We start from the raw sequence: 26,737 nt of genomic DNA, 5'->3' as shown, positions 1-26,737 counted from the left end.
GAAATTTTTATATTGACTTGAATTTTACAAATCTGTATATGCGTGGATATGTTTGCATAGATATTAAACAAAACCTGAAGAATTTTCAATGATTTTAATATATAAAATAAGATACAGTACAACCTCATTTATCTGGAGTAATTTATCTGGAGTAATTAGGACTGGAAGTGCTCAAGATAACCAAATGTTTGGATAAACTGGGAAAACATCAAAGATATAAATATAGCAGTAATATATTGTTTTATTTTAAAGAGATTATTTATAGATCAACAAATAGTAAATAAATAAAATACTAAAAATGGTGTTTATTGTCTTGAAATCCTAGCCCATTTCTTTTGTTTCATGTTATACACTTCTTCTGAAAAATACAATTAAACAAACATTTCAAGGTCATAGTTTCCGCTGACGAGCCATCATTTCAGACTATAACCTAAAATAAACCATCAATATGTCTAACTGAGTTGTGGCATGAGGAAGAGTAATGATATATTCCAGTTCTTAAAAATCGTTTTCACTGTCCTCTGTTACCATTGAAGATCAAGCAGCTGATACTCTATTTTGGTTAACCGATGTTGTTGTCGGTCTGAAGCCAATCACTTACATCTTCCAAGTTTACAATAATAAATCTCTCATAGACCTACTACTACATTGTTTATTTTTATGCATATTGTATGCATTATTCTGAATACGAAATATGTGCTGACAGAAAAACAAATTTAACTGGAAATTCAACAAAAAGTATCATCATCATCATCATCCGACGTTTCCGTTATCACGGGTCGTCGTACACAGCCTCCTCCACTTTTGTCTGTCATTCCAGGTCTCCTCTTCCTCCACCTGCATTTTCTGTAGTCCCCTTCTCTCTATGTCTTTCCACACTTGGTCCTCCCATCTTCCTCTCGGTCTTCCTCTTGGTCTTCTTCCTCTTTCCTCCTTCTCCAGTGCTATTCTAGGCATTCTATTATCTCCCATCCTCTTCACATGCCCCATCCACTGTATTATTCTTCTTTCCATTGTCTCTTGCAGTGAAACTACCTTCAATCTTTCTCTGGTTATTTCGTTCCTTATTCTATCTCTTCTTGTAGTCTTCTCTATCCCTCTTAAAAATGTCATTTCTGCAGTTTGCAATCTGCTTAAATCATTTTTAGTCCACATCCACGTCTCTGCTCCATATAATAAAATTGGTTGGAAATAAGATTTATACATCAATACTTTTGATTCTTTCCCAATGTTCCAACTCCACACAATCTTCTTCACCATATTGAAAAACTTTCCACTCTTCCATATTCTGTTTCCTATCTCTTCTCTTATTGTGCCCCTATCTGTTATGATACTTCCTAAATAACAGAAATTCTTCACCTTTTCAAGTCTTTTTCCTTCAACTAATACGTCTTTGTTATTTCCTTCCCTTCTCTCTACTTTCATTACTTTACATTTTTGTATGTTTTTCTCTAAACCATATTTCTTCGCCACTTTTGCCCATTTGTTCAACTCTAGTTCTAACTCTTCTTCCCTATTTTCCCATATCATTATGTCATCCGCATATTCTATCGTCTTAAGTTCTTCTGCTCCTCTGTTTCCTTGTACTTCTAGAATAATTTCATCCATTATAATATTGAAAAGGAAAGGTGACAATATGCTTCCCTGCCTTACTCCTCTCTCTCTGTTTTAAAAGTTTCCGTATATTTTTCTTCAATTCTCACCCTGTTTTTACATATGCCGTACAGGTTCTTTATTCTTACTACTATTCCCTCATGCAATCCTCTCTTTCTCATACTCTCCCATATCCTTTCTCTCAGTACCTTATCATATGTTACATATACAACAAAAAGTATATTCTTACAAAATTTAACACAGTAAAACCGATTTGAATTAATCGGATCTGGATAAACGAGGTTGTACTATACATATCTGTGAATCCAGAAAACAACTCCTTGCCAACACTCCTCCACAGTTACCTTGAACTCAGAGGCTAGAGGATGGTCCGCCTTGTCAAAGGGTGCTTTGTCTAGCCGCCGTTGTATATCTGCCAGTCGATGTTGGTCCTCGGCCTCCTTCACTGCCATGTTGACATAGTTGAGTATCTCCCTGCTGCGCTCCTCTGCTCGCTGTATCCTCATTGCCTCCTCAGTGCCGCAGACTGTGTACTTGTCCAGGTTTTTCAGTAGCAGAGGGTACTTGGTTAACCTGTATGTAAACAAATCAAGTTATTGACATAGCAATGAGTATTGGAGTGAAAACATAACTACATATGCAAAACAATTGTTGTTTTCCAAACAATTTGTTAATACGGTATCTGTATGTTTCTCCGATTCCACATTGAAACACACAAAATTTTAAATCAAACTAATATCTCAGGGTGTTCACAAAAGGATGTCACAAACTTATGTGGGTGATAGTCATAATTTCGAACAAAAAATCTTATACAACCATAGTTCAAGAAATTCCACGTTAAGCCGTTAGCCACCATTTTGTATTTTTATAAAAAAACTAATATACTAAAACTAGTTAAGCTAAAGAAATCAAATTCAGCACAAATAGGTTTGAATAATAAGATAAAAGTTTTAAAAAAATAGTTAGGTTATTTTCTTTAATAATAACAAAATTGTGTGTGTTAAAAAAGTTTTTAATGTTAAATAAAAAAAATCCAGTATAGTTATAAAAAGTTTTACTAGATGCCAAATATTTGTTTTATTACAACTCCAATGGTACTTGTTTCAACAAAATCCGCCAATCACATTAAGAAGGCGTAGACAATGACTAGAAAGTGGACTACTAATCTAGAACTCAAACTGAATGATGGAATCAGTACGCTTTAAAGTGTTTCATAACAGCTGTTTGGGGAACACATCTTGGAACCAATTTAAGTTTAAGTCTTTTCTGTATTAATCAAAGACTGATAAGAGCTGCATGTTCAATAAAGGTGTCCTCCCTCCTTCAGTACGTGTTCTTGTGGGAGATTTGAAACCTGCTCTACATTACTGTCCTCAGGGGGATGTATAGTGACGCTGTAATGCTTTGTTTACTCTATTCCTCATACCAAATGAATTGCATGTAAGACTAGAGAATGGAATATCTTGAGATCTTTTTTTAGCCCAGGCTGTCATTTGCCATACAATTACTTATTATTCAGCACAATTTTCAAAATCATTCCAACATTTGTAAAGCTGTACAAAGTTCCAAAATTGTGACAGCAGTTTCAGAGCAGCAGCATTGGGAACAAGTAGAAAGGGCCCATTGGATAGCACTATAGTTCTGTGATTATGTATTGAGTGTCTATGTGGATATATATTTGTGACAGAACACAAATATGTACTGATTCTTTAGAAGATTTCTACATAAAATGGAAAAGCCGAAACACTATTGTCTTCGGTAGGATTATGATGCTTAATGTTTTAGCTTACACCTAATTCGGAGTGAATAGAGAAGCTTTGCTGTAATGATTGGAAATTATCAAGTCATAGAAAACATGGTGAAACCAATGCTTTATAGTCCAAGGTAAAGTTGAAAGCGATTATCGTATATTGAACTTAACTTATCTGAAATATACCAGAGGACTTTTATCACTTAAAATATAGCGCAGGAGCTTTTTTTCTTTTTTTTTTGTATGGGAGATATCACACTTAATTGGACTGCATATTTATTCAAATAATAGGGAAGAAAATTCAGCATTACAATAAACTAGAGTTTTAATAAAGAATTTTAAACTTTGCACCCAATTTTCCTACTAATATCATCTTTTGTTGGCACTTCATATTCACAGAACAAAGTGGATTGCATTTCTCTAACAATTTAAAATAAACAATTAAGGAAAGATAAAAGGATTACGAATTGTAGGATAGTTTATCTCTGAACATAACTTAACCACCTAGCTCCTTAACTTAAATTCAGTACTAAGAAAACTACTGAATTTCAGCTGAAACACTGAAAGATATTTTAAATAAATAACATCTTGTAAAAAATAACAAAGTATAATTTTCACATATGGCTGTAATAAAGAAAATATCCTTTGTTGGATTTTACAATATGACGCTTATGTACACATTACTATTGGAAAGATAAGATTCCACACTTTCATTTTCATGCATTAAGTATAACGACTGGCATTTTTATATCTTTAGTCATAAGATGAAATCTACAAATATTATAAATATATAATTTATAAACACCTAAATGCTGCTATTTGAATAACCATGATAACAAAATTTATAAAGCTGAAATTTTTGTCAAAAATAATATTGGTTGGGAACACAGTAAACTTTCCAATTTGTAATATATTTGATCAGTTGAGCTTTTTTAAATGTGACATAGTGATCAACACATTTTTGGAATCAGGCCTATATTTTCTAGCTTTTATCCTGTAATTTTTTAAGTTTTGATTACCCTATGGCGATTATCCTTAAAGTTCCCTACTGATGTACTTAAAAGAATAATTTCTCCCACTTGCTCGTCATAACAAGGCCTGAAGAATTAAATCAGGAGGAAATTAGAAAATGAATGGACTCCAATTTCCCTTATTTTGCGAGAACTAACGACGTTAGCTGGTATAAGGTCCAAAAACCATCCCTACAATCAGCAAACAAATTTTTGAACACATTAAAATCCAACAGAAGGAAAACAGAAATTAAATTATACAATCCTATGTACGTTGTATTGGTCAAAAACTGAGAAAATTACAGCCATATCAGAGTTTATTCTCCTTGAATTCTTTCTTAAAACGCAACAAATACAGAAGTTCAATGGAATTTAGAATACAAATGCTTTAGTAATGAAAACAGGCCACAACGGACCCGGACTAGTTTGAGCTGGCAAGCTGCACAAGGTGGCGTATCAAAACATCATCTTATCATTGATCTGATCGTAATGCCTTCCATCAATATCAGAATTACATCAGACAGTGTAATCAATAAACACAAGGGCTCAATGGAACTGATGCTGGCATTCCACACATACTCAGTTCCAATCTGCTCAAGTAATGGCTTACATCAAAGTCACCACTCAGCTGACTCAACGCTCCAGCTATGCAGAGCACTATTATTCTCCGGCAATAAACTTATCAAGCCAAATTTCTTTTGCCAATTGGTTGGACTCTCCTAATGTTTCACACTTGAACTTTGCTCCATCTCGAAACTGGGGACAACTTGAACTATGGCGTTGCACAAGATCTACAACTGGTCTCATAGATATCAATATTGCGATTAAAATTTTGAAATTGAGGAACCCTACACATAAAATTTAAATCCTAATCTATGTAAACTTTACCACTTTAAATAATTAGTTTTTCAAAACTAAATCCTTTGATTGTGTGTTATTATTTTAAAATAATAAAGTCTAACAGTTACTACACATAACAATTTAAGAATGAATTATTATTTACATACATTTTACCAGCGTCTTCTATTGGAAATTCTAAATGCTTAATATATGATCAAACACTCCAATAAAATGAAAAAGTTTTATTTTGTGAGGCCTTTCGTGCTCAAAGAACACATCGTCAGACCCACATAACTGAAATAAAAGTAAAGTAATTTACTACAAAATTCACTGTTACTGCCTTTAATCTAAAGAAATATAAATTTTTTACATATACAGTAGACATACTTCCTGGCCTTTAAAATCTGATCTCTTTGTATTTTTCAAGACATATGTTTTTATTTAAGTCTAAATTGTTTGTATTATTACTTTACTTTTATTTCAGTTATGTGGGTCTGACGATGTGTTCTTTGAGCACGAAAGGCCTCACAAAATAAAACTTTTTCATTTTATTGGAGTGTTTGATCATATATTAAGCATTTATTATTTACGTGTTTAATTTCAAATACTTACATTACAGAAACTTATAGTCTGAGAGTACAGAACCTATTTGTATTATATAAGCACATAACCTAGTTGTGAAAAGAATACACTTTTTTTCCTAATGCAAAGGGAGATTAAGAGGCAAAAAAATCATTACATTTCACCAAATGTCAGTCTTTGTCTCATTGATTGAAAATATTTAACTTTTAATTACCTCTCTGATTAGTAGTAATTGTGTGAAGCTAAAGGAATATGGCATTAAAAAATGTATTGTCTTTTTTTTACTATCCCATTCTGAACCCTCCACTAAATTAGCCCAGTTTGATGACCAATTGTTTTCTTAAGGGGGAATTCCTTTATGGATTTTACACAAACTCGGTAGTATATATATAGCATTTATATATAAAGAGCAAATTAGTTCTTGACTCATATACTATTTATTACTGCATCTTAATTACTTTTCCAACAGTAATGTTTATACTTAACAATATACTTCTGGTAATATTGTGATGGCCTTTCTGTTAATTAAGGGCAATACACAACTTGCTGAGTTTTGCTATAAAAAGGACAAATAGCTGTTAGCAACGAGTAATACAAGACACTTTAACATATTCACTATCACAGGTGTCAATAATATCCAGTGATGACACTTCCAATATATGACTGCACTGCTTGGTAGCCAAAATTTTAACCCTTCCCACGCGGCAAATGGGTATATCTGTTAGGCCTAATTTTGACCGAAACGCGGTAAACGGATATATCCTTCAAAACCTATTTTGTGTTATTTAATAAATTGTAGTTGCCGTGGAATTCGCTAGAGTTCAAGGGAGTGTTGAATACTTGTTCCGAAAAGCAGATGTTACAGTTTGAACCTCATTGGCATGTCGCAGTGGTGGGAGGGCGTGGCTTTGTCCCTCGTGGCGTGATTTAGCCTCAGTCTGCGGCGAAACCATTACGCGGTAAACGGATATATCCCGGCACGGCATATTTTAGTGTTTAACGCTGTTTTGCCATATTTACTTATTTACTATTCGTGTCCCTGTTGTATTTAGCATTATATTATCTTTTTATTTTGTTATTACTTTATTTGTTGTTTCGTTCTAGGCCTATATTGTTCTATGCAATGGCGAATCCTGACGATTTTTTGTAAAATTTGAAAATTTGTTAAAAAATATAGGGGACTGATTATTTTGTGATACTGTATTATTTTTTATTCCTAATAGCCACCACTAACAAAAAAAACAAATTAGAGTTGATAAAATGTAAAAAACAATTTTAAAGTTAATTACGCGTTATGAATCAAAATTGAAAGATAAATTCCGCGTGGGAAGGGTTAAGTAAGATAAATCTATCCAGAGGATTTGGATACAAAACTCAAAGAAACTCAATAAATGTTACCTACACAGTTCTCTTCTGAGGTGTGTGTATCTGACTCACCTCAACATGCCACTAGGAATGATGTCCTTGAGTTGCAGCCTCCTGCAAACAGGGTTGCCCTCAGCGTCCGTCAGGAAACTGTTCAGTTTGGGGTCTTTCCGCCGCTTCTCTTTGAGAGTTTCCAGTGCAATGTGCTGCCGAGCACAGAAAGTTGCCGCAGCTTGCTGGAAGTGTTCACCCTCACAGCCTTCAAACTGGAAACACAGCAAAACAATCGAAGAAATATGGATAAGTACTAATTATAATAACGCTGGAAAGTAACTAGATGTACTTCATTAATCATTCAAATCAAATTGTATTGGTTTTCTTAGGGATTGAACCATAATAAATTTATTGATTCAATCATTAATGGATATGATTTGTGTTCCGTGTATTATTTGATAAGATCCACTCGTTATAAATATAACGGATGAGCCCTTTCATTCAGTGTTGTTGTAAAGTCTGTCGTTCTGTTACAATAAGAAACATATGTATTGCTTTAATTATTTGGATGATTCAGGTGACAAGATTTATCAAAGATATCAATGTGCTATTTCTCTACAATTTAGTGAAATTTCTAGGAATCTTGTGTTCCTGGCTATTTGCGAGTAGGCCTTATCAAATAAACCAATACAAACACATGTTTTTCTGAATGGTTTGAAACCTACGTTAAAACTTAATTTACTAGTTTCACTTGGCATTGGACTATTACTAACCCTTTCAAGCCTCTGTTGTTTTCAGAAAATAAGAAGACTATACAGTGTATCCACAATCATTCTACATTTTATTCACCTCATGTACAAAGGCTTCAGACTATTACTTCTTATCACAGTGGCAAATGGGACATTTTAACACAATAACGGGCTTAAAAGAGACGCAAAAATAGTTAAAAAGAGATCTTCAGTAATATCTTTGATTGTATTAGTTACACAATAGATAACTATACAATCTTGTACATTGAGAAACGGAACTCGGACATCCTTCTGTGGAGTGAAAGGCTCAGGTAGCAAATATTTGAACACTACAGTGTTGCGCCCTTACTACCGTGAAGTGAACTTTTGTCTCTCTCACTCGTTCTGTTCATAAAGTAGCATAAAATGATGAGTTGATTCCCCCGTTTTGGTCAGCTCGCAAGAGTCGCAACAAAAGTCACTTCTAAGTGCAGCTCTGCTGATGGTGCCTGTCCCTATCACCTCTGCTCTTTGACAAATTTATAACCCCTCAGCAACGGTTAATTGCAATAAGTAATGAATATTTCATATTTCTGATGTGATCAATACATTATTTATTTGTTAAACGTTTATGCATTATCAGTAGAGCTAAATAAAATATTTGTTTGTCAAAGAATACATAAAAACATAATGTGTACCCAAATTGAAAAAGTTGCCTACTCTTAACGAGTACTAAAACTGAGGTCATATTTGCTAATTATTTGGATTAAATATTTGTGTATACAGTAATAATTTAATAATTGTATGTATCTAGTACGCTGATGTCAAAATCAACTCTATACTTCCTTGTGTAACTAATACAATCAAAAGTAATATCTTCTGTGTGTTATTGCTCTATATTCTTGTTTTAGGTCTAAAAGTGCTTATTATAGCGGCTTACTTTATTTATGAGTTATCTAAAGGATTTCCTGGACCAAAAACATTTGAGCACACCGTTTTTGAATTCTCATGAATAACTCATCAAATTTAGTATGGTAATATAAAATGACATGTGATAACAAACTTGTTACCATCCTTTCGTAATCCAATCAATTGACAACTGATAATAAGCACGATCCATTAAAATGTTCTTATGTTAATAACATAAACTGACTGATATGTACCAGCTTATTCGAGAAGATTGCTATATTAGCAACAAATGGTATAATATGATCAATTTCAAAAACCAAGCGTTGGTACTGATGATTTAATATGTGATGTCTACCTTACCCTAGATACACAGACCAACTGTAAGTCGGTCTTTAAATGCTGACTTTCAATAGAAAAACATAAAATCACTATCACAATTCGTTTAAGTAACTATCACTGTTTACAATGTTCAAAATAATCCAACATATGAGAAAACTCAAAGATAATCTGCTAAGAATGTAAATGTTGTGACCTTCCTGAGTGTTATCTTAAGTTTACAAAAGACTGTATAATAGAGCGTCCTTAAGTCTACTTGGCCTAGTACAGAATATGGGATTAGTCTATCATGAGTTTTTTAAGGCATTACAAGCCGAACTAGAATCTATAGTTGAAATAACTTTCTTGTTACACTTCTAGATACTTTTAGTTCCATGAGCTTCTTAAAAACTGAATTTAACAGTGTAGTAAACAATCGGCTCACCATACTATACAGTAGGTCTCCTACTTCACCGACCACAGCACCCTCCTTCCGTTTGGCCTTCATACTGTTGTTGAACTGGGAGTGGATGTCCAGCATCTCCTCCAAGTTGGCAAACAACAGCGAGATCTGATCCTGGGGCAGGACCTGCTGCTCCTTCATGGGCCTGTAGAACACTCTATCCAGGACCTTCAATCCTCTCACGTGTGACTTTTCTGTCTGGAATAATTCTGTAACAGGAGAATATTCATTAGATGCTGAACAGGAAAATGCTCGTTAAATGCTGAAGAGAAAAAATCTGTTTCTCAGTCAGAACCAGGCCTTTTCCTTCAAGAGATTTGAGAAAACTCATCCAGGACCCTCGATCTTCTCATGTCTGATATAATTTGGCAAATAGACAATGCTAGGTGCTAAACTGATCAGAAATCTATTCCTTAAGCAGATCCAAGAATTCCCTATTTCCAGACTTTTCATTCCTATAACTACAATTCTCTTTTTAGAACAGTTTAATATAATACATTTATAAGAGACTTTATTCTGAAATACGAATGCCGTTTCTTTATAAGCAAGTAATAATCCTGCAATAGAAAGATTTTCTACTCATATTGATATTATTGGAATTTATAATATTTTCTCAATAACTAATGACTTTATTATATACTGTATGTATATACCTGAATATTAAAAGAGTGGTCTGAATCTAAACATCTAATTGAAAATGGGAGTTTGTAAGGAACATTGAATTCTTATAATAAAGAGAGAGTGTTGAATTCTGTGGAATACACATAAATACAGTCATTTTTACTTTGATTATATCTTCTTCTATAATACATTTTTATCACATTATTCTAGCTATACCTACATTATTTTGAAGAGTGATAATAAAAGACCTATTCTGTTCTTATAAAGCTCATACTTACTTCCAAACGAACTAGCCATGTTTACTTACTGCTTTTAACACTTAAAAAAATTAACAAAGTGAAAGAAAATCACAGTTGTGACTATGATTGTTTACGTTGTTTTTTTCAAGTCTATTTGTGAATCTTCTGAATTTTTTTTACTCACTGCATTTTCACATCATAAAAGTTAAGTATGTATGAAACAATCAATATAAAGCTACCCAAATGATACTGAACATTCAGCATTTAATTTAAACTCAGCAAAACTAAGCCGTTTAAACTTTCCCTATCTGAAACCAACAAAAGTTCTCACCGTTGATTACTTCCTGTCTCTTAATTTCGTGGGCCGACAGGGTCTTGAGAATATCCTCAGGGACAGTGTTCTTCCAGTCAGGGGGATCAGCTTCCGCCTCCGTGTCACTGTCCCAGCCCGCCCCACCGCCGTTGTGGGGTGTAACAGCCTCTCCGCCTCCGCCAACCCCCCGTCCACTCACCGCTTCCAGCGAGTTGCTTGGTGAGTCCAAGCTCCTGCGCACCATAACAATCATACAGTTACAAACATTCGCGGATGTGAGAAAATTGTACATCTCAAGTAAAAATTGAGTAAAAAAATTTAACTATTTTCCTCTTACTTGTAGAGAGGGTACATATATTTTAATACAAAGGCGTTAGATTCTCTTCTGATAGAAATAAGTTGTTAGTATAAACTTTACAATGCTTATGTGGAAAACATCATTCCGATGTTGTGTCACCATAGGGCTACTGTCAGTACTTCACACATGCATACTTGTATCTTCAGTTTATGAGCCTCATACTGACACAATGACGGCTGAATAGTCTTGTGTTTATGTTTAATCTTACAGTTTGAAATATTTGAAACAACTGATTACCCCTACAACATTAAGATTCAGTGTTATTTAGTTTTCTAATACAAAGAATGTCAAAGAACCCAAATCCATCAAAAGATTAAGGAAATTAATTACAGTGAAAGTGCAATGAATGATGAAATGGATTGGACACACACAATCTTTCATTAAGGAAAAATTCAAAATGACAAAAATGTTGTGTCCACCCTGTTTGGTTTGGATCTATAAGAAAGGGGTTTTTCTCTTTGAAATATTTACAAAATATGAAACCATGAAAGGTGGTGCAATAGATTTTTAGTTTAGAAAATAGGTTTTTCTGTTAAATTTATAACCCATTAACATAACTTCCCTGAAATATAAAAAAATATAATAATTGGACAAATTTAAAAAAATCTGATTGCATGAACATTAGTGCCTAATATAGGAAAATTTAAAAACTATACTTAAGAAACTTGTATAATTATCTCATTAAACTTGTTTTCGTGGGACAATAAATAAAAAATCATGATTAATATCAAATTTATGTTGAAAAACAATTGTGTGTTTTTGTTCATACTTACACTCTGCAACCTTATATAAGAGTACATCATTTTGTTCAAGTTGTAGCAAAGATAAAAAGCTAATGGTGTTCAGATAATGTGAAACCATTATTCATTGCAGACTCTTTGGTCTCATTACGATAAGTGGTGCTAATACATCACTTTGCTACTAGATGTCACTGTTTAATCTGTTTTACACATGGCAGATTACCCAAACTCAACAGATTACTTACATAACTACTTTGTCTGTGGAATAATGAATCTCAAAGATACAGATTTTTACTTCATGAGGTTATCTTAATCCACAAATAATTATGTTCAGTTATCTGGTTACCAATAATCTTTTTTATAACATTATAGGTAAATTCCTATTATCTTAACACAATGAAAGCCAGTACTGACGTGGTTCTCATTCGAATTCTTATAGTGCAGTAAGATTAGTTGATAAATAAAAAGTTAATAAATTCTAAAAAGTTTGTTTTGAATGTATAGAAATGAATTTGAGAAGTCTCCTGCAATTTATATTTTGTGTGATTCAGTAAGTATTTTTATATATCAAGAGTTTGATATCTAAAACAAATTTAGTCCTCGATAAACTACTAACAACACCACCTCAATATATACAAAATGCTTTTGCAATCTTAAGGAATGTGACTAATTGTATAAAATAAACTGTTGCATTACATTATTTAAAACATTTTAGGTGCACATTCAATTAATAAAGCTCCTTTTTATAATCCTTTTTAGAGATATCAAACTAAAAGTATTGTGGAAAACTCAAAAGTTAAATGTTTGTGTTTAAGAATAATGTTGTTAAAAAAGTTTAAATTATTTTGTAATTTTTCTACAAAAAGATTCATTATTTATAATTTGGAACATACAAACTGTTTCCATTGGTAAAATGGAGTTAGTTGGGGTAACTTTTGAATACTATGTTTTATACCATGACAAATGAATGTAGAACACCGAAATACAGGGTGGCCCATAAGTCAGTTGTCGCTTGCAATTTTTTAAGACGATGTTTGTATAGAACAACGTGGAAGCCACTTTGAGCACCTATTGTAGCTTAGATACTCTTTAAATTAATAATTAAAAATAAATAATAATAATTACATTAATAATACAATACTTTGTACAAATAAAGTACTTGTACTTTTCTGGTAACTTTGTATTTTCATTTCTGACAACTGACTTATGGGCCACCCTGTATATTACTTTCAGTTGTGAAATAAAAATATGTAAATATATAAAAACTTTTAAATGCTTCAATAAAATATACTGATGAAAAGGAATCTTAATTTAGTCGTAAAATGTATGGGTAAAGAAGGTTCAATTATATTAAACTTTGACTGCCTCTGTGGAGGTCATGAATGAGGTAGAACAACTGAAGGAGGAGTACTGTAGTATGAAAAAACAAATTCAAGGATGTGTTTAGTGCTGTTATAAAAACATTCCACCTTAGACCCTTGGGAAATTGCTTCAGCTGCTCATAAAGATTTCAAACTGAGATCCCACCAAGCCTCTTTCTCTGTACAACTCCCAGAGTATTTTCATTTGTAATTACATTTTACTCAAATGCAACCACGTCTTCTTTAAAGCAATGTCAACTATCTTTGCAAGTTGAAAGTAATTGAATACCTACATAAATATTGTCTATTTTCAATAATTTTACACCTTAGCAACAATGAACTAATAAGCTTTAAAATGTAAATTTTAACTAAGATTAGTAGAATATAATTAACAACGGTAATAATACAAAAATATGATCAATCATCAATATGTTTGTCTATTTTCACTATTAGTATACATTATGTCAAGTATATACGAAAATCTCTTTGTAGAGCATAGCGCCATGAAGTAATTAATTACAATACTACACTTCTACAATTGTGTTAGTTTAACCAAAATCTATAAAATATCCTAAGAGATTTACCAGACGAGGACACAAAAACAAGATTGACTTTTTTGTTTTCATGGTGGTATTCCATCCTTCATTCAGCAGGACAGACACAGTTGCCCTGAACCTTTCATGCTATTTTCCTTATTAGTGCAAATAAAGCCTTAAATAAGGCAGATTTTATACTAGTGAATTCTCAAATAGTACCATAAGGTTTTCAACAAATAGATACAACTTCTATCACATCACTATTTTATTATCCAGAACCGTAGTAATTGCCTAGTGACTCATAACAAATCACTATTATGTGGAAAAAATAATTTTCTTTTTCTTATAATCAATTACAGAGCTATTTCAAAATATCCTTTCTGTACTGTTCAACATCCATAGAACTAACCTTACGTTAACCCAATGATGTTATGCTGCAATAAAATGCATTAAAACTTATTTCTAATTATCTAGAAACTATGCGGATTTTAAGAAGCTGATCAAAATTATACGAATCTTAAGACGCTGATCAAGATCAAACAATAGATCTAAGACCAGATATGAATGCTCAATTACATAAAAACCTAATGCAAATCAATTACGTGACATATCTGATACAGTTATCAACTAAATTAGAAACATGAAATCAATAATGGTAATGAAATAACAAACTTGAGACGAATATTGTCAATGAAATAACAAACCTTAGAAAAATATCGTCAATTTAACAAACATGAGATGATTATTTTCAAATAAATAGCAAGACATAAATTATAACCTTAACATTTTATAGTTACAACTCTTCTTGTCAATAGTTTGAAATGTTCCTAAACGTTTTTAGCCCTAATGTCTCACTTAAGTAAGACATCAATTTTGTGGGAATTTCAAAGTGAGAATAAAAACACACCTTCGTTAAAAACACGATGATAAGGCAATGTGCATTTGCCTGTGCCAGTGTAACCTCTACATCAGACAGGGGTGTAATGGCAAGCAAAATGTTGCATTAGATACAAGACTTCATCTATCACCTTTTCACATTTCTCCTATGTAACAAGTGTGACTGATCCAGTATGTAATTTACGGGAACAAAGTCCCATTTTTATTTGATTTAACTAATTATGTAATTTGGTACCTAATATTACCCTAATGTTATCTTATTGATTATACTTTGATGAAGTTTTAGTGTGGATGATAAATGTTATCGATGATACTTTGATGAAATTTTAGTTATGAGTTTTAAACAATAATGATCCATAAATCTACAAATGCAAAATTTAAGTACAGCACCATTTGTTTCTTCAGCATTTTACGGTTGTTTCAAAACACCCTGTGTTATCTGTAATTGTTAACTATATTCTATTATTGCAACTAATAATTTATAAACAAACACAGACCTTGTTTGCTACAAACATAATTTTTACGCTACTGACCTTGTGGATAGGCTAGAGTTGGAGGAACTGCCGGAGTTGTATGAGAGAGCCTGTGCCTCCAAGTCCACGTCACTAGAACAACAAACATATATGTTACAAGTCTTACATTACAATAGGTGGCAGCATTTAAAACATTATTTTGTTTCATATTTGTTATTGACAATGTAATGTTTGAAAGGATAATATGGTTTTGGACATTTGCCATTTTTACATGTTATAAAATGTACAGTGGAGTCCCGCTAATCCGAACACGTGTAATCCGAACGTCGGTTAATCCGAACATGTCCAGGAGGAATTATTTATAACGATAATGAACAGTTATAGGAACTAATTACATAAAAAATGAAAATGGGTGCATCATTTCGTACATAAACAAAGAAAACTTTAATTAAATAGACATACAGTATTTTATTAAGACAAACTGTGTACGGTACCGTACATAAATAATGAAGTTAAATACAGTACCAAATTGAAACTTATAGGTTAAGTATGAGTTAAATTACTGTATTAAGAAGTGAAATCAAACAAAAATTGGACGTACAGTACTGATATTATTATTGAGTACAATATTAATTGTTAAAAGACATAAGTTCAGTTATTGTCTTCTGTCGCATTGAAGAGAGTTTATTGGATGACTCACATTGCTTAACAATAGAACTCTCACACTAAATACGGTAAATGTGCTTAGTATTCGCAAACACGTTTATTTGTCAAGAAATACAATGCAACAGTCAGAAAACATGTTTTAATAAACAGTGTTGATAATTCTATAACAAAATAGACCCATTCTCAAGTTTAAAACCGTATTTTTCTGTAATTCTGACTAATCCGAACAATCACATAATCCGAATAGGGGTCGGTCCCAATTAGGTCGGATTAACGGGGCTCTACTGTATAACAGTAAGTTTTTAGGATTGAAATCTATTCTCTTCGTGAGGGTACGCAATTTAATGCATACAAAAGTACTTAAAACCTTAATTGCGACAAAGGACTCACTAAAAAATGATCATACACGACAACACCTTGAAGTCTAGACAGGTGAATATTAACACAAGTACTGTCACTCACTGCACACAAGTCAAGAGCACAAACACACATCACACCCGCACAAGTGATAGTGGACCACTGTGTGGATTTGATACATGGCACTAAGCTCGGCACTAAATATCACCTTCCTCTTACAGAGGAAAACAGTTCAGCCTAACATGAACTAAACATATCTCAACTGAGAAACTCAATTGTGTACCTGATGACACAAAGAGAATACCTCTTCATCTCGATATACATTTTGTAGTTTAGGTGTCTCTGATGTCGAAATGATGTAAAGAGTTTATTTTGATGGAAAACCAAAGTGACATGCACCACCATTGACAGGATGTTGTTTATAACAATAGAGCTTAATGCAAAATTTTGAGTCTACGGGTTCTCGATATATCGTGCAGACAGACGGAGAGAAACAAAAGTTTTCCATCTCCTAGGGTGATAGACTTTGCTAATGCTCTGTCAGTAAGTGTTCAAAGTATGGGTGTTATCATTTGTGGGTAAAATATTAAATTCGACTATAAGAAATTGCAAAGCTTATAATCATTGTTGGTAATCAGCTTTTGCAGAGGATTATTTCATTCATAAATTCTTATCAAACTAATAATTGAAACTGATATGATGTACCTAACACTATCATATTGAAGTATAACAACAGTACGTTTGATGTTATTGAGTACCAAGATAAAAATCAAGTATTTCACACTTTTCTTTACACAGTATGTATTATTCAAGATAAGTAATTAAGAAAAACTGTGAAATCAAACTAAAAAAACAAGGGCTGTAAACTATGAGCTTTTGTAGGAAAATAGTAATATAAAAATGTTATGAATGAATGAAATAAAATCCGACCTTTACACACATAAAAAATGCTCAAAGAAAAATATTTAAAATCTGAATTTTTAACGAGGTTTTTTCATTTATATTAATTTACATACAAAAGATAACTATGTATTTGCGATTTATGATAAATTCCATTGTTTTGCAGCAGATTACAACATTTAAACTGTGAAATGGATACATTATATTTGTATAAACACACTACATCGGGCATAATAAGTAAATAAGTTTCAATAAATAAGGACTAATAAGAATTATAATATTATAGTAGAAATGGAAATTTAGTTTTATGCCATCCAGGTACTAGTCAATTATACATTGTAAACAAATTTCAAATTTACAGTAAAAAATATTAGTTTCATTAAAATAAAGCAATGTTACCAACAAAAACACAATAATAAAACTGTTAGTCATATATGAAAGGTTTACTCATATCGTACAGGCAAATTAAGCTGTATTTATCACACGGTTTTGTATAACTAAAATAATTTTCTACTACAGTTGATAAACATCTTTGTTAAATAACCATGGTTGTGTAGAATATCCAAAGCAAAAAGAAAAATTTAATATTTTTTTTATCTGAGTTGAAAAATGTGAAATATATTATTTTATGAATAGTTCAAAAAATGTTTCCTAAAAGAAAATACAATTATGTACTTTCTTATTATTTTTATTTACTACACATTTTTTATCTGAAACATTCGATATGGGAACGCATACATGTAAGATTTATAATAATTGGTTTAGGAAAATTTTGTATAACCTAATAAATAATCCCGAAATAATTAATTAGATAATGGTACTAATAAATAATTAATAATTACTACACGGCTATATTCAGAAGGGTGGATATGTGAGCAATACGGCACCCCGGGAAGGTGGCGAGCTGCGCCACCAACTTCCACCGACCGTGTGGCCTAACGGATAAGGCGTCGGACTTCGGATCCGAAGATTGCAGGTTCGAATCCTGTCACGGTCGATATAACTTTTTGTTCACTTTTAACGCAAAAAAATATTTTAACAATTATTATTATAAATCCTCCTAATAATATATATATATATAAGAGTAATGTTGACAATAATATTAAAAAAAAATAATTCTAATTAACTTTACATGTTTTTAGCTGTTTTCTGTGCAAAATATTTCCAACACATAAACTTAAACTTTTTTGTTTTAGCTAGGTATTTATGTAATTATTAAATTGAAGCCACATTCGATTACACTTTACATATCATATAAAATAGGCATATTTATCTCTGTTTAAAACTGCCTAACAAATTATTATTGAACGTCAGTTGATTCAATCACACTAATTAATTGCCATACTGTGCCATTTACGTCATCTAGTTATTACCACATTACAGAGCGTTAGGTAGTGCAGCATAAAACATCTTGTGTGTTTGCATCTTTGCAAAATATCCAACAGCTGTTTCAGTAACAATACTCAAAATTAATTCACACATAGAAATATGTCTTTATCACATAATATAATATGATGGCCTTACACCTTTTTGGACCTTATCTATGAATTCAATAATGGAACGGACAAATCACTCTCTAAAGGAAATATACATTAGTGACGAAGACCCTACGCTATGGTAGTACCTAATTTGTCCCAGTACATACATTTCTATTACTGTAAATAAGTTTGTATGGTAACAGACACCCATGTTTGATTTTATTTTGTTGGTTGTATGTACCTGTAATTAAAGGAAGTACAAAGCAGTTTCACAGAAAACAAAATTGAATCGAAAGCCGGCTGTATTGGCGGCCATCTTGATTTTACTCCTCTTGGAGCAATGTTACATTTCAAAATTTTTACGACCGTATTTTTATCATATAATAATGAGAAACATGATTAGTACTTATACGTTTTATAATATCATACTTTCTTATGGTTGTTCAGCAAAAATCTGTATCTTTTTGTAGTCCATCGTTTAAATATTCCAAAAGTATCATTTTTAAAAATTAAGAAGTGTTTGGATGCGTAAAACCATAACTTTAAAATGAGACATCTCTCATAATGCTAGGACCCAAAATGTTTGAAGGTTAACATTGTTCTTAAGGAATAAAACTCAATCCGTTTAACAAGAAACGCACGCACACGATAGCGAATATTATTCAAAATATTCAATTGAGTAAATTGTCTTGAGCCGTTGAAACAGTATATTATATATACGACACCTATAAAAATATTACAACTGCTTTAAAAATAAGGAGTCAACGTAATTGTCTCTGTACAAAAATGTTATTGTATTTATTACGCACTAATGATTTGTCTGGTTTTATTATATTAATCAATAAATATGCATTTTCTAAAGCCCGAGTCTTGTTTTTAACGGTTTTGGTTCACTAAATAAACGTTTTGTCAAGATCTCTTTAACTGGCAACATGACAGCTCATAAAAATGAATAATATATTATGGATTTTGGACGTAAGTCAATGTAAATTGTCGATTCTTAAAATTATATGAAGATATCTCAAGAAAAGTCTCAATAATTAATGTTTAATGACATTTTTACTAACGTAAAAAGAATTGAGTGGTCACAAAAAACTAACAATTTATTTGCTTAGTTTACGCAAAAAGAAAGACAATATTTAGCAACTGATTTCGTTTGACATTTTTACTAGTGACATTTTTCATGGCAGGATTCGACAGTAAGAAGTGCCTGCCCACAGCTCGCAATTTAAAACTGTGTTCGAAGTCGACCATTTAGGGTGCGTCTACAACCATGGGCGTACCCAAAGAGGGGCAAGGAGACAGCAGTCCCCTCTCCCTTAGAAGCAAAAAATAGTTAAATGGTTGCAAAGTGGTGATACGAAACAAAATTAAGAAGTGCAATTACGAATAATCAAAGCTGGTCACATTAAAATTACATAAAATTCGATGAGTATCTTGAACCATCTACCGACTGCTAGAGGAATACTTTACAAGCTGAATGAAAATGACTTGCTCCCCTGGATTTGATTCTATGACTAGGGCCTATAACATTTTTTTGAATTGTTTTAAAGTAATTTTTTATAAGGATAAAACCAATCCTTTACTTCTTTACAAGTTGGGATTAAATCTATTAAAATTTGGGGTATACAATTAGAATTAATGTATTATTTCAAGGAGAACAGAATAACGATTATTTGAAAAAAATAAACACAATATTTAATGACCGCACATTTGGCTCGCCCTTGCGGGAGAGTATAACAATTGGACAGTACAACGAAAGTAAATATTATTACAAGGAAGATGTTTTGAAGTTAATATATTACGCAACATAATAAATCTTGTGACCAAAGTGACCAAAACCTAAGATTAAAACTAAACTACGGATTGATTAAAGCTGCTCTACGCCATTACATTGTACCAAAACAAACTCACAACGCCGCTAATTCGGTAAATATTTCTCTAGGAAGAAGCCGAGCGTTGCCAAAAACAGTACCGGTCTTATTAAAATTGGTTCAATAACATTCCGCTAGGAACGGCCTACGTCATTAAAGCCACTTTCGGAGCCGTTAAAATAACTCTGCTTTAAATTTAGCGCCTGCCGGATATTTTCGCCCGCATCAATAACATATCTGATGGGAATTTAAAGCGTTCCACCCGTGATCGTAGAGCACTACCAGATATTTGGTTTATGAGACAAAATAAATTAGCGTGGTCCATTTTCGTTCCTTAACTCGGATAACTGAGCTTGTTTATATTAAACAGGCACAGTCCCTATGGATTATTATTGACAACGTTGAAAAGGTTTGTACAGTAAAGAAATCAACCTAAGATCCCGATTTTATATATTTTTAATATTTCAGCAGTAAAGAAAATAAGGAAAATTTAATGTTTCGGCTTACAAAACAAGTAAAATTTTACGGTTTTTTATGAGAAATAACAATTGATTAGTCTAGAATAAACAATGTTCACGGTTATGTGCAAAATTAATTAAATTTAAATAACACTACTTCAATAATGACTCATAATGTTAATGTTTTTTTATTATTTCAGAAACTTATGGTGTTTTTATGAAATCAAAACCTTATAAATCATGGGAGCCAGCGAAGACTAATGGGAAATCAGGATATTTTGATTTTTAGGCTGTATAATAGTAATTGAAAGCTATTTTTATTGAATAAACCCGTTTTAAAAATTGTTCCGGACAAGATGCGCCTAAATTGTTCTGCATATTGTACAAAGTTCACACCTTTAATGTATTGACTGTAATAATAAGTTTTACTAAAAATAAATATCCACGATTTTCGATAAATTTATTAAGTTTATAAATTATCCACTGTGATAAAAATGCAAAAACTAATGCAAAATAAATGTGATATTAAAGAATTTGGAAATCTCGAGAAATAAAAACTTTTAGAACGACGCAATTTATAAAGTGATTTAATTTTGATTTTGTACTACGAGTGTTTACGTTTAGGTACGGCTGTATAACGCCTGTAATAAAGACGACCGATATTCGATTAGGTGGTCTGTGTGAACGTTTATAAAGTTCACGAAACATGAACAGTAATTTTCAAATGATAATTAAATTGACATTGCACGTCGCCATAATGCCCGTAACCAATAGCAGAGCACGCAGTTGGCCGGGATGCCAACAAAATGCAACTGCTGCGCAGCAAGTGAATTAATAAGGCTTGGAAGCGTCGAATTGCCCAGGGACGGATGGCGGCTCAAAATAAACGAGGAAAGGGCTGCCGCGGGGAGTAACATTAGCGCTGACGTGAGTGAGAGAATCGATCTCCGACTTCTGCAAGCCCAAGTGGGAGTCTACCTCCCGACACCTTTAGCTGGGCGCCGCGCCGGTATCTTCCTTATCTCATCATAGCGCTGATGTGAGTGAGAGAATCGATTTCCGACTTCTGCAAGCCCAAGTGGGAGTCTACCTCCCGACACTTTTCGCTGGGCGCCGCGCCGGTATCTTCCCTATCTCATCATAGCGCTGATGTGAGTGAGAGAATCGATCTCCGACTTCTGCAAGCCCAAGTGGGAGTCTACCTCCCGACACCTTTCGCTGGGCGCCGCGCCGGTATCTTCCCTATCTCATCATAGCGCTGATGTGAGTGAGAGAATCGATCTCCGACTTCTGCAAGTCCAAGTGAGAATCTACCTCCCGACACCTTTAGCTGGGCCGGTACCTTCCTTATCTCATCATAGCGCTGACGTGAGTGAGAATCGATTTCCGACTTCTGCAAGCCCAAGTGGGAGTCTACCTCCCGACACCTTTCGCTGGGCGCCGCGCCGGTATCTTCCCTATCTCATCATAGCGCTGATGTGAGTGAGAGAATCGATTTCCGACTTCTGCAAGCCCAAGTGGGTGTCTACCTCCCGACACCTTTCGCTGGGCGCCGCGCCGGTATCTTCCCTATCTCATCATAGCGCTGATGTGAGTGAGAGAATCGATTTCCGACTTCTGCAAGCCCAAGTGGGAGTCTACCTCCCGACACTTTTCGCTGGGCGCCGCGCCGGTATCTTCCCTATCTCATCATAGCGCTGACATGAGAGAGAGAATCGATCTCCGACTTCTGCAAGCCCAAGTGGGAGTCTACCTCCCGACACCTTTCGCTGGGCGCCGCGCCGGTATCTTCCTATCTCATCATGGACCATTGGTCCTTGCTATACATTCCTCAGTCAACTCTAAAATACTTCTATCACAAGGTGGGGAATGCTACCAATCCAGAACAACGCTAGCTAGGCTTATTACTGCAGGGACCCGGGTTCGAATCCCGCACGGAATTTGTATCTCTAACAAATAATAATAAGAGTCTATTATGAAGGAACTATATCAGACTAAAGCTTCAGATGGGTGTAGTGTCAAACATTGTTTTAAACAAACGGCAAAGTAATCGCGTAGCCTACGTTGTTATCATCTATGCGAACATAAGTAGGCATAACTTAGACTACAGAAATACAGTTCACCAAATCAGAAGATATTTTTAAGTTCTGACAAAGAGTGACTTTTACGACACTTTTAATGCTAATATCATGCAGTTTGGAATATATATCTCTTCTTCCACCAGAAGCATGCATGCGTCTACAAGGAGACAGAATGAGGTAGCTTATACCAAGGATATTGGATTTGGTGTAAACGTATCTTCTTCCACCAGAAGCATCTTTCTACAAGGAGATAGAACGAGCTAGCTTATATATTGGATTTGGTGTAAACGTATCTTCCACCAGAAGCATATCCTTTCTACAAGGAGATAGAACGAGCTGCTTATATATTGGATTTGGTGTAAACATATCTTCTTTCCACCAGAAGCATCTTTTACAAGAGGATAGAACGAGCTGCTTATATCATGGAGTTTGGAGTAAACGTATCTTCTTCCACCAGAAGCATCTTTCTACAAGGAGATAGAACGAGCTATTTACACACTGCAGTTTGGAGTAAACAATTATATCTTCAGTTAAATTTGTTGACATTATTTAATTGCTATCATATCAAAACAGACCTTTTAAACAAGAGATCAATAATCTTTACTTATATTGACAACTAAAGTATCTTAAGGTTAAACGTGTGTTCTTCCTTGTTTTCAAACAGAGTTTTATCTGATAATAGGCAGGTTATATTAGTTATAGGTTTGAAAGATAAGTACTGTCTTATTACAACCACCAAAGTACTTATGGCCGACTTCAATAAATTGTCGTCGAAGAGATGCTAGAGGTTAGAACTTACACAATTTGAACAATGTACATATGTGTATGTATATATTGTTTAAACTTACTTACAAATGTCAAATTTCTAAAAAATTTATAAACAAGAAAAAATTAGGAGACCACAAAATCTTTCAAAGAGACACTAGGTTTTTTAATGTGTTTATTAAGACTAGTTGAGATAAAAATACTGTTATTTTTAAACAACTAAACTGTATTTAAATATATGTAAAAAATGTATATATAATACACTCCATAAATACAATACAATAGAATAAAATAAGCAACAAATTATTATTTTACCTTTTTCTAAATATTTTATTTTTATGTTAATTGAAAATAGACATGAACTTTTGAAAAATGCCATAATTTTTAATACGTTCATTGGAGGAATATAATTTGTCTGTGACTCGCCTATTATGTGAATGTAACTGTTGTTATGAGTGCCCTTTAGGGTTATGAATTATGACTGAAAAAAAAAAAAAAACATTCCGACGAAAAAGCCACAGGGCACCCGTTTATTTAGTTTGTCTTGGTCCAGATCAACTGCAAAAGCGTGACCAGGGAGTTACGGGACACCCGTATATTGCGTTACACGTTAGTTCATGATATCACATGTCAAACCCATTGTATAAATGAATGAAACTATCCTGTAGCGTTAGGCGGGTATGCTTTACAGGTCTGCCACTACACACAGACTGACATTTGCATGGCCGAATTTGGCAGTTCTGTTGCCATATACAACACTACAAACATTTCATTACGTTTTCTCAAACAACTGATGAATTCAACCGAGTCAGAGGATGATGAAACGACGAGTACGCCCAGTAAAGACGTTTTAATATGTAAAGTTTTTGGCACGAATAATCTGCCAATCAAAATTGTTGTAAATATTATGAAGCCAAAATTTTCAAAAGCCCACATATTTAGCTTGTTGCTTTTTAGTAAGGGTAGGCATAGCAAGATTACACATTCTGAGTGCGCTCAATTAGACGTGCTTTGCCAGGCAATGACCAATGTTAGTTAATTCCAAGTACCCGATATTTAATATATCACTGTATATCTTTAAGCGGTACGTTTTCATGCTGCATCCAAGCACCTAAAACCGACACCCAAGGAATACCATTCCTCCTGCCATTCTTTAGTCTCTGCCTTAAACCTACTTTCTTAGAGAAAAAAATCACTGTAAATTGCACTAAAATTTATAATGTAGTCCACTTACAATTTACAGGGATAACCTCTTACTTAAGCAATATACAAGAGTGAAATGTAAATAATAAGACAGATAATGATTAAATTGTCTTATTGAAGTGACATTCCTATTGTACAAATCTTGTGTAAGTTAATAAATATAGCAGTAACCAACATTAGCTGTAATAGTAATTCATTCTCCACAAGCATTCCCGGGATATGGAGCACCGCTTTGACGCTTAATTTAAAAAAATGGAACGGATAAGTTGATAAGAAAACAAGTGTTAATTTCTTCAATATCAAGATGAAAATTACAACGCCAAAAAACATACATTTTATCAATAACGTAAAAAATAACGACTTCTTATTTTTTTTGAAGTACAAAAGGTTCGAATTTTATATTTTAAACAAAAAATAACTCTCAATGTACTTTTAAACCTTTAGTCTTTAGTAAGCAGGAGTTTTCTTTTAAACTTTGAATCAATAATACCACAATAACATTTATTTTGCATAATAAAAAAAAAATTAATATATCGTCACGTCAATACACTATATTGGCAACAGAGAGGAATTCTGGATGAACGCTTTAATCAAAATTAAATGTTAACAATACCTATTTGCAACTATTTGGTATTTTTCATTACAACAAAAAGTGGTGAAAAAATCAAATTGTATTACTTGAATATGTTTTAACTAAAACTGTACGATACATTAATTTTGCTTAATACAGGGTATATTATGCGTATATATCAAAAGGGGAAGTAATCAAATTTATAGCCTGTTGTGTCATTGACCTTTACATAAATTAGGGCGGAAGAATCAATGTCAATGTCGACGCGCAGAGGTGCCTGGTGGAAATTCGGGGAACTATGTCATGAGTGACGAGCCCGCCAGACTAGACACAGGCCGTTGTAGAGGGCGGCAACGTTCAAAGTTTGTTAGTCCTCGACGTTGTTGAAACACTTCTTCACCACTCGACCGGTGATTTGTGACACCACAAATCAGGTATGGATGACTGTGAGAGTGTTCATGCACTCTAAAGTACTTCTCGTCTGTTGAGACAAGAAGTACTTATGTGTGTTATGCCTTTTAAAATTAACAATCCCGCGTGTTTTCTTATAGCCCTAGAGCCAATATGCATTTTATAAGCACACAACCTAGTTAGCCTTGAAAGCGATAGATGGATACTCTCTAAGGAAGGTAGCCATCGTCAGCCGCGCTAGGTAAGGGGAGAGGATTCTAATGGGTGAATATCTAAAGGGGTAAATATATCATTGCATAATTTTTCACCGACATTTTTTATAACCACCAGACTTAGACCACCCGTCAGACAAGTGACTAAAACAAAAATAAGTTGAATTAACGCCAGCATAACCACATAAAGATCGATTTTAGACTGAAACAGTGAGCTCAGTCTATCTCGATTCGAAGGAAAAAGTATTACTTTAATTAGTTGTCTAAAACACAAATTTATAAAACTTCATACAACATTATATCATTATTTCATGTATGTCACGATAGTACTATAATTTGTATAATGTTATCAATAAAATTATATATTTATAAACATTAAATAAATGGCAATAGCCTAATTTAATTTCAATAAAGATTGAATCACAAAAGTACTTGCTCCGCCGGGACTCGTACTCGAATCTCTCACTTGCCGGGTGAGTGCACTAACACTACCAAAATTAAATTATTTTGTATTTGGCCGTTTCTGTCACATATGCGCAATCAAAAATGTTATCGAAAGACCAAACGTGTCAAACGGCTTTGATTAACATTAATTAAATTTGTATAAATGGCATTAGCCTTTTTATTATATATATAAAATAGTTTATGTACGC

At 33.3% G+C, this 26,737-nt stretch overlaps 1 protein-coding gene and 1 non-coding gene across 11 annotated transcripts in view; one reads left to right on the top strand and one right to left on the bottom strand.

Moving 5' to 3' along the window:
- Positions 1-26,737, bottom strand: part of LOC124364989 (rho guanine nucleotide exchange factor 11-like) — a 770,637-nt gene that overhangs the window by 282,511 nt on the left and 461,389 nt on the right. For all 10 annotated transcript variants that reach the window (XM_046820861.1, XM_046820851.1, XM_046820856.1 and 7 more), the window contains 5 exons: positions 15,169-15,240; positions 10,762-10,976; positions 9,553-9,779; positions 7,234-7,427; positions 1,959-2,187 (listed from right to left, as the gene is read on the bottom strand). In XM_046820861.1, coding sequence (XP_046676817.1) covers positions 1,959-2,187; positions 7,234-7,427; positions 9,553-9,779; positions 10,762-10,976; positions 15,169-15,240 — 937 coding nt within the window. The remainder of the gene's footprint in view (positions 1-1,958; positions 2,188-7,233; positions 7,428-9,552; positions 9,780-10,761; positions 10,977-15,168; positions 15,241-26,737) is intronic.
- On the top strand, positions 17,956-18,028 carry Trnar-ucg. Its single transcript has one exon. It is a non-coding gene; the product is annotated as a tRNA-Arg (tRNA).

Source organism: Homalodisca vitripennis, chromosome 6 (genome assembly GCF_021130785.1).
Source record: "Homalodisca vitripennis isolate AUS2020 chromosome 6, UT_GWSS_2.1, whole genome shotgun sequence".
Lineage (NCBI taxonomy): Eukaryota > Metazoa > Arthropoda > Insecta > Hemiptera > Cicadellidae > Homalodisca > Homalodisca vitripennis.
Note: the sequence above shows the minus strand (reverse complement) of the source record. Positions and strands in the feature narration are given on the sequence as shown.